This window comes from Centroberyx affinis, unplaced genomic scaffold, assembly GCF_046629955.1.
Source record: "Centroberyx affinis isolate AG114_WGS23_722 - 3 ecotype Tasmania unplaced genomic scaffold, CSIRO-AGI_Caff_v1 ptg005062l_1, whole genome shotgun sequence".
NCBI classification, from domain to species: domain Eukaryota; kingdom Metazoa; phylum Chordata; class Actinopteri; order Beryciformes; family Berycidae; genus Centroberyx; species Centroberyx affinis.
The window spans coordinates 111,094-122,724 of NW_027282497.1; the positions used below are offsets into that span (position 1 = coordinate 111,094).

An 11,631-nucleotide genomic window follows, 5' to 3' on the forward strand; every position below is an offset into this window, starting at 1 on the left:
TTAACTAAATATAAGGCTAAATAAACTATATATGTAAATGCAATCAATTCATGGAGTTTTGATCAACAGAGATCAGGAGCTATAGCAATATTTTGCATATTTAGCCCTAATGACAACACAACAAAACACTTGATGGTGAGACATACATAGATAGATAGATGGATAGATAGATAGATAGATAGATAGATAGATAGATAGATAGATAGATAGATAAGTTTGAGATAAATATGGAGTTATACAATACAATAAAATATACTTTATTGTCCCTGTGGGGACATTTGTCTTGGACTCAAATGCTGCACACATATAACTGCCTCCATAGTAGTAATAATAAAAAACGAACAACGTATAACAAAGCAACACATACTGTAGCAAATCACAACCACAAATTACACTGCACATTACGCATATTGCACATATTACACATATTGCACATATTTCACAACCAGTGATAAGAACACCATGAAGCTATCGCACAACCCCTGCAGCCTCAAGCAACATTATTTAAAATTTTAATTGAGGTGGGCACAAACAAGTTTTTAAAATGCTTGAGTTTACATTGGGGTACTCTATATCGTCTGCCAGAGGGTAAGAGCTCATAATCGGCGTGGAGAATATGAGATGGGTCAGACAATATTCTCTGTGCTTGCCTGAGAACAGACTGCTCATATTGACTGGAGGGACTGGTGTTTATTCCTCCCCATAACCTTCAAGCAAGCTTAGACTTCAACTGTACAGTGAAATTTCCATAGCATGCTGACATCCCATACCTGACTACGCTCTCTACAGCCTGGTAACTTTACAGTTACATTTCATACTGCCAAATGTTCAGTTATATGTGTTCTTAAAACCCAGAGATTTAATGAAGACTTTTCATGAACCAAACATGAATAAAATGGTTACTTAAAAAAAAAAAATTGTCACATGCATTTAGGCTAAATTTAGGCTGTATAAAACTATTTTGGCTGGATATTGAGTGTTTTTTTTCCAAGGTCATGATGTGACTCCAGGATGAGGTAAATGTACCACAGCAGTTCCAGTTTGACGACAGCATTTCAATTGCAAAACCATACAAACAATTAATACATAAAAAGTTAAAAACAACTACAGATCCAACACAGGTTTTATATTTTCTCTACAACATTGTCTCTGCCCAGCTGTCTTAAATTCTCTGCATACATTGTTGACTGTAGTGCCACTTATAATACTCTTCAGAATTAAAACCATACAGGTGGTGCATTATTTTAGAGATATGTGAAGAGAGAGAGAGATGTGTGAATGAGGAGAGAGGAGAAAGGAGTGAGCACAGGTGTTAGTGTGCTCAAGTTCTTGGCTTGAAGCAACTCAAGTGGACTCCATCTTCTCCTTTTTCTTATCCTTTTTTTCTCCTTTGTGGTAAGGAGCTTAGCAAATCTTCTCAACATGGAAGGCTTCTTGGTCTTTTTGGGGAGTTTTTGATCTTCCTCTCCAGAGCCTCCCTCTCTCTCTGCCTCTCTGTTGTTGGATTCAAGGGCCTTGAATCCAACTCTTTGGCCTTCAGCTGAATGATCTGCTCCTCCATCTTCTGGCGTAAGGCCTCCTCTGCACAGAGCTTTTTCAGCTCCTCAATCTCCAGCTCCTAGGTTTTGAGCTTGGTGGTCTGCTCATGGTTGCTCGAGGCCTTGTCTTTCTCGAGCATTTCAGTAAGCTCCTCCACTTTTCGCTGGAGGGCTTTCTTCTCCTTGCTCTGTTCCTTGAGCTTGGCTGCAAGCTTCACAGTGCTGGAGGCGATCTTTTTCTGGAGCACAGTCAGCTCCTCCACTTCTCTCCAATGTGCCTCCTCCATCTCTCTGGCCTTGTTCTTCATGGCCAGCCCAGCCATGGGCACTGTGGAGCTTCTCTGTGAAGTCCTTAATTTCCTTGCAGAGGTCCTCGTTCTGCTGGTGCAGGACCTCCTTCTCTGCCTCACGCTCGGCGGCCAGCTCCTTCTCTTTCTGTAGCATTTGATTAAGCTCCTCCACATCTCGGCGGAGGGCTGCCTTCTCCTGGTAGAGGTCCTCGTTCTCCTCCCTCTGTGTCTTGACCTCCGTCGCAACATCCTCAATGCCCATGGCAAGCTCTTTGTGGAGCATTTTCAGCTCCTGGATTTCTTTCCAGTGTGCCTTTTTCAGCTCATGGATCTTGCTCTTCATGGCCAGCTCATGGGCACTCTGGAGCTTTTCTATACACTCCATCTCTTTGCGGAGGTCCTCATTCTTACAGCGCAGAAACTCCTCCTTGTTCTCTGCCTGACGGTTATTGGCCTGCTCACCTCTGCAGAAGGCATTCTCTCTCTGGGGAATGAGCCCTTCCTTCTCCATCTAAAGGATGTAAACAGGATTTTATAATTGAACTATCAAATTCAGACTGTTATGTTGAAGGAAATATTGAGGGTTTGTTTATTCAGCAGAAAGTATGAAGTCATGAAAGCTTCTTTCACTCCTTGTGCTTTATTTCTTTGCAGGTAAATCCCAGGTCATGATCCAGAAAATGTTCACTCCACACTCTCTGTCCTTATTTGCGCCTTTGTCGCTACACATGAAAATGTCATACACCAATCAATTCAATATAAGTCTTGCCATTGACTGGGTGTTTTTTGTTTTCCTCTCCATGTAGGCAGTCAAATACAATTAGGGTGATTGATTTGGTATTTAATCAGGTGAAGTGAACATTTGCTCATTTGCAGGTTGACCTACGTATTAAAAACAACAATTGCGCTGGTTTGTCTCATTTTTGTGGAATAACCCAACATTAAATTCAAAATAAAGAAAATAGAAAAGCCTGACTTTCATTTACAACAAAGTGTCTTTTTTGTGTCTTTCATTTCAGGTCAGATCAAAGGAATCCCACCGATTTTCATCCCATGTAGGCCTATACATTTTAGATTTCTCTGGTTTTGCTTTGTCTTTGCTTGTGTGTGTGTTTGTGGGTCTTTGTATGCATATGCATGGTATGTATGTGTGTGTATTGTGTACCTACGCATGCTCTGTTTATTCATACAGCTCATTGGATGAGCTTGTTCCTTGTGTTCAGATTGATGAGGGGGGGTGCTTGCTTGCGTAAAGGGTCACACAAGGCTCAAAAGAGAGCAGACATCCACCCTCCTCTGAGTCTGGGTCTTCTCCGAGGACGTGAGGACCAGGACCAGCAGCACAGGATCACTGGAGACAGGACATAAAGGAGAAGCTGTGGGGTGCATCTGACTCACCGCAGCATCCCGACATTGCTCTTTTCAAAACCTTCACCTGATGAATAACTCCTACCGACAGCCTCTGCGGGGAGAGCTTCGCCTCAATGACACCGGGGAGCCTGCAGACGGTAAAGCTTCACCGGGGAACCGCACGGCTCCTGGCCTGTGCCAGCAGGTCCAGATCCAGGCGGAGGTGTTTCTGACGCTGGGGATCGTCAGCCTCCTGGAGAACATTCTGGTCATCTCTGCAGTGGTGAAGAACAAGAACCTCCACTCCCCCATGTACTTCTTCTTGTGCAGCCTCGCCGCTGCTGACATGTTGGTGAGTGTCTCCAACTCTTTGGAGACGGTTGTCATCGCCGCCCTGAACGACCACCTCCTAGTTGTGGGCGACCACTTCATCGAGCTCATGGACAACTTCTTCGACTCCATGATTTGCATCTCCCTGGTTGCCTCCATCTGCAACCTGCTGGCCATCGCCGTTGAGCGCTACGTGACCATCTTCTACGCTCTGCGCTACCACAGCATCGTGACAGTCCAGCGAGCTCTTCTGGCCATAGGGAGCATCTGGTTGGGCTGTGTGGTCTGCGGTATAGTCTTCATAGTCTACTCCAAGAGCAAGACGGTCATAGTGTGTCTTATCACCATGTTTTTTACCATGCTGGTGCTTATGGCAACACTCTACATGCACATGTTCCTTCTGGCCAGGCTGCACATCAAGCGCATCGCTGCCCTGCCTGCGGAGGATGTGGTGCCCCAGCGGACCTGCATGAAGGGAGCCGTCACCATCACCATCCTCCTCGGGGTCTTTGTCTGCTGCTGGGCACCCTTCTTCCTCCACCTGATCCTCCTCATCGCCTGCCCCAACAACCCCTACTGTGTGTGCTACATGTCTCATTTCACCACCTACTTGGTCCTCATCATGTGCAACTCTGTTATTGACCCCGTCATCTATGCCTTCCGCAGTATGGAGATGCGCAAAACCTTCAAGGAAATCCTGTGCTGTTTCACTAGGGGATGTAGTTTCCATTGTAAAGACAAACCCTAAACCCTAACCCTAAATACTGAAAAGTTGTTGAAAATGTATGTCTTATGTGATATATAGAGATTAAACCCAGAAACAGACACAACTAATCCTAATACAGATCACACCCAGGCTATGCACAGTGTGCACTATATGTGCAAAAGAATCAATATTCTCTTACTTACTGCAACTGTTGTTGGGTGGGTTGGTTTGTGTACAATCAGGCTTCTGTTTGTTTTGTGAACTATGTCACAAGCCAAGATTATAGCTTATAATTTTAGTGTTAGACTACAAGGATTTCAAATATATCAAACAAAGCTGCCGCGAAGAGGTAGATTCAAATGAAGATGTTTAATCATTTTAAAATGTGAATTTGTGCTCCAGTATAATTCAAGATATTCACAAGAAAGTTATTTTGTCAAAACATTCAATTCTGAAGTAAAGTATGAGTTGCAAATAGACGATGATGAAAAAACGTAGTTGATGTAATGATTCATTGTATCTGACCTGCTGTCAGACTGCATTAATACCAGCATGAGTGAATTTCAGCACATAATAGAAAGGTAATTCCTCCACAATATTATAGCCGCAGGACATGCAGCCAAACTGGGACTGGATTTCTGAAATTTTTGCCACCAAAGTAATTATTTACACGTCTCGCATAGCAACAAGATAGTAAATATCATTTTGGTCCATGATCGATTTTTATATGAATAACCAGCTCTTCAGCTCTGTCAGAGATTTTAATATTGTCTGCACTACTGCAAAGTGCCTAATGCTTAGTTAGGGAAGCCCTTCAATTAACCTGTATGAATTGCCCTAATTATAATTACTACCTGAATAAAGAGCTCATCTTTCCTCACAATAGTCTCTTGTGTGATATTGTGCAAGGATTACCTTTATCTTCCTTTTGATTAATTTTCTAACCTTCATTTATCCTGAAAAAGTTAAGCAACTCACAGCTTCACATTCACAGTTACACACATTCACACCTTGTAGCTCCACTGGAGGAGTTGGGGGGTTCAGTGCCTTGCTCAATGGCACCGTAACAGTATTTTGAGGGAGGAGAGAGTGTCACTGACTCACTTTCCCCAAACACATTTACCCCAGATGGTCTATGGATTTGAAGCAGCGACCTTCCAGCCACAAGCCCACTTCTCTAACCTGGAGGTTACCGCTGCCCCCTGTTCTCTTTTTGAAAATCATCCTGTTACATAAGTCCTGATGATGGAGGTGATGTTTGATTTTGTCTGACTGTGCCAGCGTTATCTAAAGAATTGCCAGCAGGTGGTGATCTGTGCACATTTTTTCAAAAGGAGTTCCCCTCGGCGAACCGCCTCACCTTCTCATGTGGTCTCAAATCGATACTCGCAATAGGCAGTGCTCCATATAATGTATTTCATACATTATTCTGAAGTTGGAAACCAGAGGAGGTCAAGTTCACTCCTGTGTGATCAGTGCATGTTACTGTCGATGTGTGTCGCCCTCAGCAGGATGCTATCTAACGCAACTGGGTGTCTTTACACCCCCAACAGAGAAAAGTCAATACAGGCTTGAGAGCACACAGAAAATAGTTGACTTTTACTTTTACTGTTTAACCTCAAGAGGACTTAATGTGTCAATCAAAGAAGAAACTGTGGAATTACTGATAACGATTCTTGTTGAGATTAAAAGGATATATTACTGATATTGTAGCGGCAAAATAGAACTGCAAAGTGACACTGTTTCTTGAGTGCTGTCATTTCCTTTTGGACTACATTCACGACAGGAACCTTAGGTGTAGCACATGGTATGAAAACCACAAGCCATTTTCACCATAAAAGACAAACCAAAGCAATTTGTATACATTTAACAATAGCATAATGAAACACACCAAGAGAATTCCCATCACTGCACTTTGTAATTTAAATCATGCTGTTGAACATCACAACATCATCAATATACACAAAATATATTTAAGTTTTGAGCCTTAATAATAGCTGGCTGTTCTGAAGCAGTTTGTGTGTGTGTGATGTAATGAGTGTGACAGTGATTGTTCCTCTGTCTGCACACATTACATCCTCTTATTTTTGTTTCTTTATGACAAACTCCGACCTAATTTTAGTTGAACTGACCTCTTCAGTGCAGAATAGGCAGTGTGACATGTTTCCACATACTGGGCTTTGCCAGAGAATGCAATTCTGTTCTCCTACTGTTACACCAAATACTGTATGCACTTACAAAAACGTAAACAAGTAAAAGAAAATAAATAAAAATACAATAAAATATAGTCATCTCAGCTGATTTTCAGCTGAGACACATTTATGTTGCAGCATTTGCTCCTGTAGTTACAGTATTTACAGCATCCCTGATGTTTTCAAACAGGAGGTGTTACAGTCAGCTTCGCCACCTCTGCTGTTGTCGTCTGGAGGACTTGATGCGAATGGCTCGAACGACCTGAATGATTACCAAAAAAAAAAAAAGCATAAGCACACTGTTTACTTGGAAAATGGCTGCCCACAAAATTACCCTGGAAGTGGAGAGAGGCCCCTTTAAGAGGAAACGGCACCTCAGAGCATGAGAAACTTTGAGTGAGCTCGCCTACACCTGGTTCAGTGGAACTGTTATTAGCACCCACACTGATGACGGCATAGCTCATCTACAGAATATAGTATACATTAATACTGCATTGCAACTTGTTCTATGTTTGTCTCATCAATAAAAACAAAACAACCAATAAAAAAGTCTGTCTGTGTGCCAACTGCTGATTTTACTTTTCATGTAGCATAAACTAGAATTTGATAATAACACACCAGATCATATTTATATACGAATATATTTTGAAATACAATGTTTTAAACTGTGGGACAGCCCACCAAACTATGAGACCAGGATTATTTCATAACCAGAACAAAACCATGTAGTGCAATCAGATAAATTATATTGATTTACCCCAATGGTGATTAGAGATAAAGCAATTTTGGCGAGGCCTATTAACAAGAAGCCTATAATGCTCCACATGACTGGCAGCTCTTTAGTGTGCATGGGGCAGCTGCTGGTATAAGTGATGTTCAGTTTATCTGCCACTGTTGTCCGGTAAGCCTGGGTCACACAGTCTGTAGAAGAATAACACAAAACAAAAAGATAGGAAACAAATAAGTGTACATATGAAGAGCTTCAGTCCAGACTGCTACAAATTAAAAATTATCTGATATTTGCATCTCACTGTTTCAAAAATACAGATGATTCTAGTCTCAAACATGCTTTTCAGAGTAAAAGTCTTTAAATAGCTGACAGCTTTTACAATTTTCCATACTGAAATTCCGGATTTTTTACTTTCATATAGCAATAATTTTGTCAGAGAGATTTAGAAAGCTGGTGAATAGGTAAGCTATGTATGGAAAACTTCAAAATGTCACAAAGGAAAGGAAAATATTGCGTGTTGGAGCAGATGGATGCAAGCAAGAGTGGGCTTCACAAGTCTGACATGCTGTTTGATGTTGCAGTTCTGCACGTTGTGCCTGTGCTGCTGTTTGCAGACTCAAACTGTGAAAATGGGGTTAAAATTATGTTCATAGATTATTTCCTCATATGAGCAACAAAACAAATCTAATTTGCTTTGTCTATCGGACGGATAAAGATTATGTCAAATAAAGTACTAATTTTTAGTGTGTTGTCAAAAATTGTCAACATGCAATGACTTCTAGGAGTTTGCAATCAATAAACACCAAAAAACTCTTGATTATGCTTTTGGGTGATTGATTGGTCTAAAAGAAGGAAATATTCAGCCATACTTGGTGAATATAGAAGAAGGAAAACCTTTGTTGAAAGTGAAATGCGTGTTTGCTCTCATAGCCTTCATCATAAAGAATCAATGTCCGATCAGAGAAGCCAACAATGGCCAATGTGACCAATCATATTGGAATTAGTCTACAAGCAAACTAAACTCATTTTATTTCAGTAGTGTGTCTGTATGAGACAGCAGCTGTCATCCACATTCTGCTTGTTATTATTAAGGTGGTGTCATGCAATACATGCTCAATCAAAAAAGGTCTAAAGTATCAACCCACGCAAAAAAGAATCAAGCTCCTGTGATGGAGCTTCATTACAGGCATCATTCACAGTCACTTTGTCCTTTCAGTCATTTATTCCTCCTGAACTGTGTGGGCAAATTACTCAAGAGAAACTACTAGTAAGGAGATTTCCATCTTGAAACTCGTTAGCAGGGACTTGATGGTTTCTCAAACACTTACAGGTATTTGTCCATATGATCCATAAAACACCAGAGTCATTTAGAGCAGAATGTAATCCACAGCTTAGTTCTTATGTAGGGAAACACTGAAAGGCAGTTAGGTTGTATCACTGACTGAAAAAGCACCTGGAAATAAGTTACAGTTTGTTGGTGTTTAAAGGATGGAAACTTGCTAAAGCCATTGCATGTCAAGAATTTTGATGACATATTAACAATGATTACTTAATATGTTTTTTTTGTGCTCAAGTACTTTGGCACCTGGAAAAAGACATACCATGTACAAAATATACTGCAAACTGTTCTTAAAATAAGGAGGAAAATACACTGTTTCCTATGTAGCTGTCTCCTTGTCACTGTAGCATTAGAAATGAAGAGCCAAGATATGAAAAAGCTGACCTTATCTGGTATAATCCTCTCATTGAAAATGTATATATTTTGCCAAGGATGGTGGTAACAGTAATAAACGCACCTGGAACAGTGAGGATGATTTTGGTGTTTAAGTTTTTTCCCCCTACATTTGCACCGATGCTACACTCGTAGGTCCCCGAGTCTCCAGGTATCAGACTGGGGAGTAACAGACTGTGGTCCTGTCCAAATCTGGCGGTTCGAGAGAAGTTAAAGTACTGGATCCTATTGGCACTCTTCCTGATGATGCCAACTTCTTTCTGGTTGATGACCTGTTCAAAGTGAAAAATAACATGGATGATGGCAGCTTTTTTCACAATAATAAATCAAATTAAATGAAAGCTAGTGACACACAAAGTGAAAAAAAAAATAATGGTAATACTTTCTATGACGCCCATGTCTATAATGCATTATAAACATACTTATAATGCGTTATAATCTGCTTATAGCACTGTATAACTATAGTTATAAGCACTCATAAATAGTCATAATGCCTTATAACAATAATCATAACACATCATAAAACATTTTATAATGACTTATAAGGTCAAGTATCATAATACTTCATAATTGCTGGTTACTCACAGACATTTTTTTGCAAGGATAATTCTCATAGTGGTAATACATTATAATAATTTTATAATGCATTATAATCACTGTTATAATGCATTATAATACTGATGAAATCTGATGATGAGTTGTTACCCTTCGCCACTTCACTGTGAATGTGCTCTCTCTCTCTCTCTCTCTCTCCCTTATCTCTTAAAGGTTGAAAGTTGAGACTTACCAAGTTTTTTTTAAGGAGTCACGTTTGTTGATCAAACATTTACATAAAAGTAAAATATACAGCTCCAGGTAAAGTAGAATTGTTTCAGTTATTATCTATAAATTGAGTCAATTGAGTCTTTAGAGTGAGTTTTTTGGGGGAAACATTACATTAGTGAAATGTAAATGTCCATCATTCAGTTGTTCATCATGAAAAAGCTGTGTCAAATTGGAGAACTCAATTTCTGTTATGAGCCATTAAACAAATAAATTAATTTAAAAAAAAAATTGTGTTATTCTTGCATAGATTTAATTATATTTTTTTCACTTTACTTAAAGCAAAGAATGACCACTTATAGTGACTTATAACCAGCTTGTAATGTATTATATCTGCCTATACCTCAGGAATTTCATTACTTAACTTAAAGCACCCAATGACCACTTAGAGTAACTTATAATCACATTATAATGCATTATAACAGTGATTATAATGCAACTATGAGAATTATAATACACTATGATCCTTGCAAAAAATGTCTGTGAGTGACCAGCAATTATGAAGTATTATGATACTTGACATATGATACTATGATACTTGAGTCATTATAAAATGTTTTATAATGTGTTATGATTATTGTTATAAAGCATTATGAATATTATGAGTGCTTATAACTGTAATTATACAGTGCTATAAGAAGATTATAACACATTATAAGTATGTTTATAATGCATTATAGACATGGGCGTCATAGAAAGTGTTACCAAAATAATAAGACAAACAGTATATTTCTGCCTGGACATGACTGACCTTATACCATGTCACTGCACGGAAGTTGGTGCCGTTGATACCTGGACACTGCAGAGAAACATCTTCATTGCAGTCTTCTTGGATTTGTATCAGATTCTGTGTTGCTGAATGCACCAACAGCAGCTGAGAGAAACAAACCACAGTGTTTTGGCAGCATAAAACACACATCAGAGTATATCATGTCACTGACACGGTCTCTGGTTTAAACAAGTACATTACGTTAAACAACTTTTGTTTGTTATATGATCGAATTGTCAATAAAACATGAATTTTAATTACTCCAAGTCTACTCACCTCAATGAACAAAACAATCTTGGACATCTTTTACAGTTCATCTGTCGCTTGCGTGAGCTGACTGAAGATTGATTTCACTTTTACAGAAATGGAAGTAGGATTTCCTGTGAAGGGGCATATTTAAGTTCAACAAGGTATTTCACAATAAGATGCATTCAGTTTCTTTTTTTGGGGGAAATATGCCACCATGTGGTGGTCGTAGTTGCTACGCCTGTTTGTGAACAGTGCATCATTACTGTATTATTAACTCATTATCAAATAGTCTATATTAGGACTATAAAATGTGGAAAATGTGTTTGAGGTGCGGGTCACTTCCATACAGCAGCAGCAGGTCAGTGGGTCTCTTCCAGAAGACTCTCCAAGACTGACTGTCTTACACAGAGCAGTCAGCAGGCTCACATCAAACACACACCAGAGGCTGGCTTATCCTGTTGTTTTCATCCCAGGGAACTCCCCATTGTCTCCCTTCAACCATATTATTTGTATGTGTCGCTCTTGTTGACAAAGGAGGCAGATATATGGTTATTAATAGGAGACTGGCTTTATGGAAAAGGGAAGAGTGAGGTCTTTGGATTCCACCATCTGGATTAAACAATGCCTCATTCAGCAGCAGCTGACACAATGAGCAGCAGGGAGGTAGAAAGTTATTGAGGACCAAATAACATCAGTGGAAATGAGGATGCTTGGCCACTTCCTATTGCAAGCCGGTAACTGCAGCTGTGAGTGTTTTTAGCTTTAGAACAGTCAACAGTGAGCAATTGCAGACAGAAAAGTATGATACTCCACATTTCTACATAATCCAGTAAATGTGTTCTCCATTATCTTTGTGGCGATGCTTGTGACACATTTTCAAAATTATTTTTCACTTGTTAGGCCATGCAAATGTCCAGGTGTCC

At 39.8% G+C, this 11,631-nt stretch overlaps 2 protein-coding genes across 2 annotated transcripts; one reads left to right on the top strand and one right to left on the bottom strand.

The window, feature by feature from the left end:
• The first annotated feature begins 3,266 nt into the window (after positions 1-3,266).
• On the top strand, positions 3,267-4,256 carry mc3r (melanocortin 3 receptor). The gene has a single exon (XM_071545829.1). The coding sequence runs from the start codon at positions 3,267-3,269 to the stop codon at positions 4,254-4,256; it is 990 nt and encodes a 329-aa protein (XP_071401930.1).
• Positions 4,257-6,119: 1,863 nt separating this feature from the next.
• LOC139666608 (uncharacterized) lies at positions 6,120-10,816 on the bottom strand. Its single transcript, XM_071545897.1, has 5 exons — positions 10,736-10,816; positions 10,442-10,564; positions 8,933-9,140; positions 7,164-7,327; positions 6,120-6,668 (listed from the first exon to the last, which is right to left on the bottom strand). Exons 1-5 carry the CDS (start codon positions 10,760-10,762, stop codon positions 6,609-6,611), a joined length of 582 nt encoding a protein of 193 aa, XP_071401998.1. The 5' UTR covers positions 10,763-10,816; the 3' UTR covers positions 6,120-6,608.
• Between the last annotated feature and the right edge of the window lie 815 nt (positions 10,817-11,631).

What these genes read in the sequence shown, in the direction of transcription:
- mc3r (XM_071545829.1), top strand. Translation starts at nt 3,267, where the DNA reads ATGAATAACTCCTACCGACAGCCTCTGCGGGGAGAGCTTCGCCTCAAT.
- LOC139666608 (XM_071545897.1), bottom strand. Translation starts at nt 10,762, where the DNA reads ATGTCCAAGATTGTTTTGTTCATTGAG. An exon ending in GTGCAGTGACATGGTATAAG is followed by an intron (nt 9,141 to 10,441) that starts GTCAGTCATGTC and finishes CACTTTGAACAG; the next exon opens with GTCATCAACCAGAAAGAAGT. An exon ending in TATCTCTAATCACCATTGGG is followed by an intron (nt 6,669 to 7,163) that starts GTAAATCAATAT and finishes GTAATCATTCAG; the next exon opens with GTCGTTCGAGCCATTCGCAT.